Source organism: Atta colombica, unplaced genomic scaffold (assembly GCF_001594045.1).
Source record: "Atta colombica isolate Treedump-2 unplaced genomic scaffold, Acol1.0 scaffold140, whole genome shotgun sequence".
NCBI lineage: Eukaryota > Metazoa > Arthropoda > Insecta > Hymenoptera > Formicidae > Atta > Atta colombica.
Window position 1 is genome coordinate 503,365 of NW_017259229.1, and position 3,187 is coordinate 506,551.

The 3,187-nt window shown below is 23.5% G+C and overlaps 1 protein-coding gene across 1 annotated transcript in view; it reads right to left on the reverse strand.

Moving 5' to 3' along the window:
* The window catches only part of LOC108684812 (PDF receptor), a 15,462-nt gene extending 13,548 nt beyond the window's left edge, over positions 1-1,914 (reverse strand). The window contains exons 1-2 of the mRNA XM_018189308.1: positions 1,833-1,914; positions 626-733 (exon numbers count right to left, since the gene is read on the reverse strand). Of these exons, the coding sequence (XP_018044797.1) occupies positions 626-733; positions 1,833-1,914 (190 nt within the window). The remainder of the gene's footprint in view (positions 1-625; positions 734-1,832) is intronic.
* Positions 1,915-3,187: the final 1,273 nt, after the last annotated feature.

A 3,187-nucleotide genomic window follows, 5' to 3' on the forward strand; every position in this document is an offset into this window, starting at 1 on the left:
GTAAAAAAGTGAAAAATAATAAAAATTAAAAAGGATTGAAACATTAAAAATGTTTTTAGCTTTATATTATATTATTAAAATATACATCAGTTTTTCCAATATCTATTTTTCAAATAATTTTCACAAAATATGCAAGAAAAACATGCAAGAAAAACGTGCAAGGAAAAAGATTTTTAAAAATATTTTTCACATGTTTTTACTCGTTGAGAAATCAATTTCATAAATTTCACTAAATATCTAGGAATTATAAAGGGCACAACGGAAAAAGGATTCAAGTCAGAATCTATTTTATATTCCAAATATTAAGTTTTTTATGCCAATATTCACTTTTCTCTTCTTCTAAAAAAAAAAAGTGAAATTTAATTTACGATCTAAATATACTCTCCAATTAATTCGTCTTTAAAACTTGCTAACTACAGAAATTTTTATTCGATTTGAATAATTTTTTTTATTATGCTAATGGCTTGAAAAATGACAGAAACTATCATTTAACAGACATTAAAATTACAATAAATGAATATATCTACATATAGCTATCCACAATCCATTGTCAACTCAAACAATATCAATGTTAGATTATCAGAAAAATTGAGATCTACATTGAAATCAAGCTTCATTTACTTACTAGTCGTATCAAATCCATCCACGAAGGGGCATTGCTGTTTTGCCGTAGTAGAGGCTTTCGTTGGCAGCCAACAGAGTAATGAGTCCCATACCGGATTACACCAGAGCTCTAAAAAATATTAAAGGAGCAGCGCAATTCTCGCAAAAGAGTCGATTATAATGCAACTAATATTACGTGTGTAAATCAGTAGATGTTACAGAAAGAATTTCTAACAAATTAGGTTTTAAAAAAGCAATGAATTTTATAAAACATGTTCAATCAAATAATTCAATGTTTTAAAAAACAATTTTTTTCTCAACAATTTTTGATAAAGAATATTGCACTGTTTATCTATTATCTTTTTTGTTATAATTATCCTGATAAAAAAATCTTACAATATCTCATAACATTTTTATAAAAATTCTTGATATTTTAAATTTATAAAAATTGCTGGAAAAGTTATTTGGCACTTCTTAAGATTTCATATATTATACTTTCTCTCTTTTTTCAGAAATTATAAAATAAAACACATTAGAATATTTCAAAATTTATACAGAAAAATTAAAAAAAAGATTTTCTTAACATTTTTGAAAAGTATCTCAATTAGTATAATAATTTTTTTAATTTTCTAGAAAATAGAAATCTCAAAAAATCAGATGAATTCTAAAATTTATATAGAAATTTTTAAAAATTATATAACAATTTTTTATTAAAACAATAACAAACATTTATGATATAAAAGTAAAATGAGCATTATCTACTGCGCCGACTCCCATTAAATCATTTCACTTTTATATTTTGAATTTATCGAAAGTCTAGATTACTTTTATTTTATAAAAAATTATGTCTTATACGCAATCTTCATATCGAGTAATTTTATAAGAATTTAATAAGTTAAATTCATATGTATAAGAGAACATTTTGCAAAATGTTCTGTCATGCATGTAAATTCATCTTATTAAAGTCTTATGAAATTTATTATTCCGATTTGTGAGAAATGCATTTAATATAATTCTAAATTTGATTTAAAAAATTAATAAGAAAAATTAATAATTTGTTTCTTATAAACAATTTTCTTTATTTATGTACGAAAATAAATCAGTGAAAATGTTTTAGTGGAAGAATACGTAAAGAGATAAATATAGTGACAAATTAAAAATATACTTTCTCTCTATTTGCTTAAACGTGAATTAAACGCGAAAAATGACAAAATCATTAAGGAGCATACCTCCGTAAGGCGCCACGAAATGTTTGTATTGAACATTACAAAATTCATGAGTGTTATTGCCGTTAACATTTAAGCTGTCCATTTTTTTTCTAACAGGATTCCCATTTTTTGCTCGGTGTCTCTAAGCTTTTGTTCCAGTGTTTGCCACGCAGTCAACAGAAGTGTGCAGCGCCCTGTAAATAAGCTCTTCTATCTCCTTTTCTTTTCCTTCTTAGAGCATAATGCTTCCGCTTTCTTTTTAAATAAATGAGAAAGATTCTGAAGTAAATTGTGGATTATATTCTCTTTTTGTTGTGCGGAAAGAATATAGTTCCTATAGTTTGGATTCACATATCACATTTCAATTAGAAGCAAAAAATTGCTTGATTTTATTCATATAAAAAAATGCAGATTGAAGAACTCCGTTAAAACGAGATGATAAGAATATTGTCGATATATATGCACTCTTTTAAATAAAAAAAAAATATAATAATTTCAATTGAAGCAATGTATAATATGCTAAATTTATGATTCTCTTCAGTTTCTGTATTGACATTTACTATCTTTATTATCCATAAGCAAAAATTAATTTGTTTTGATTAGATATTCAATTTATAATAATAGTATTAAAAATTATAGACATGTAGATTTTATATATTATAGTACAATGAATACCATACAATGAAAAATTTTTACTTGAAATGAATGAACCAGTCTCAGTCACAAATATAGAAAGGGAATAAAACAGGGAATAGAAAAGTAACGCCTTTATAATTTATATACTTAATTTATATACTTTTATTATTGTTTTTTATAATAACGATTTGATAATGTTGTGAATGTTTGCTGTGTTTAATCTAATAACTAAGTATTTAATGAAATTTAATTTCCAAAATTAAGTATTTAATGAAATTTAATTTCCAAAATTAAGTGTTTTTTTTATTTGTATTTTATATCAGAAATAACGATTATTAATATTTTTTTTTTAAGTTAAGTATTAAATTCGTTTTTCATATTGAACATAAAAGAGTCAATTAGTATTCGTACCGATATTCACGGTCTTATTAAGCTTTCATGTGAAAGAGGGTCAAGTTAAGAATCAACACGTTTTTCTGATATAGCAATTTAAAAAATTTAGAGACTGTTTAAAAAAAATGGTATGTAATTTTATTATTCAAGAAAAAAATAAGTTCCTAGAATAACTCACATTGTATAGTCAGTCAATTAGTATATAAACATAGATTTGAAAATTTATACTTATCATAAATTACATTTTCTGTTATCTAAGCTCATAAATATAATTTAATATGAAATTTTTGTATAAAACTTTGTAAAATTAAATTAATAAGATTAACAAATATAATTAATATAATTAA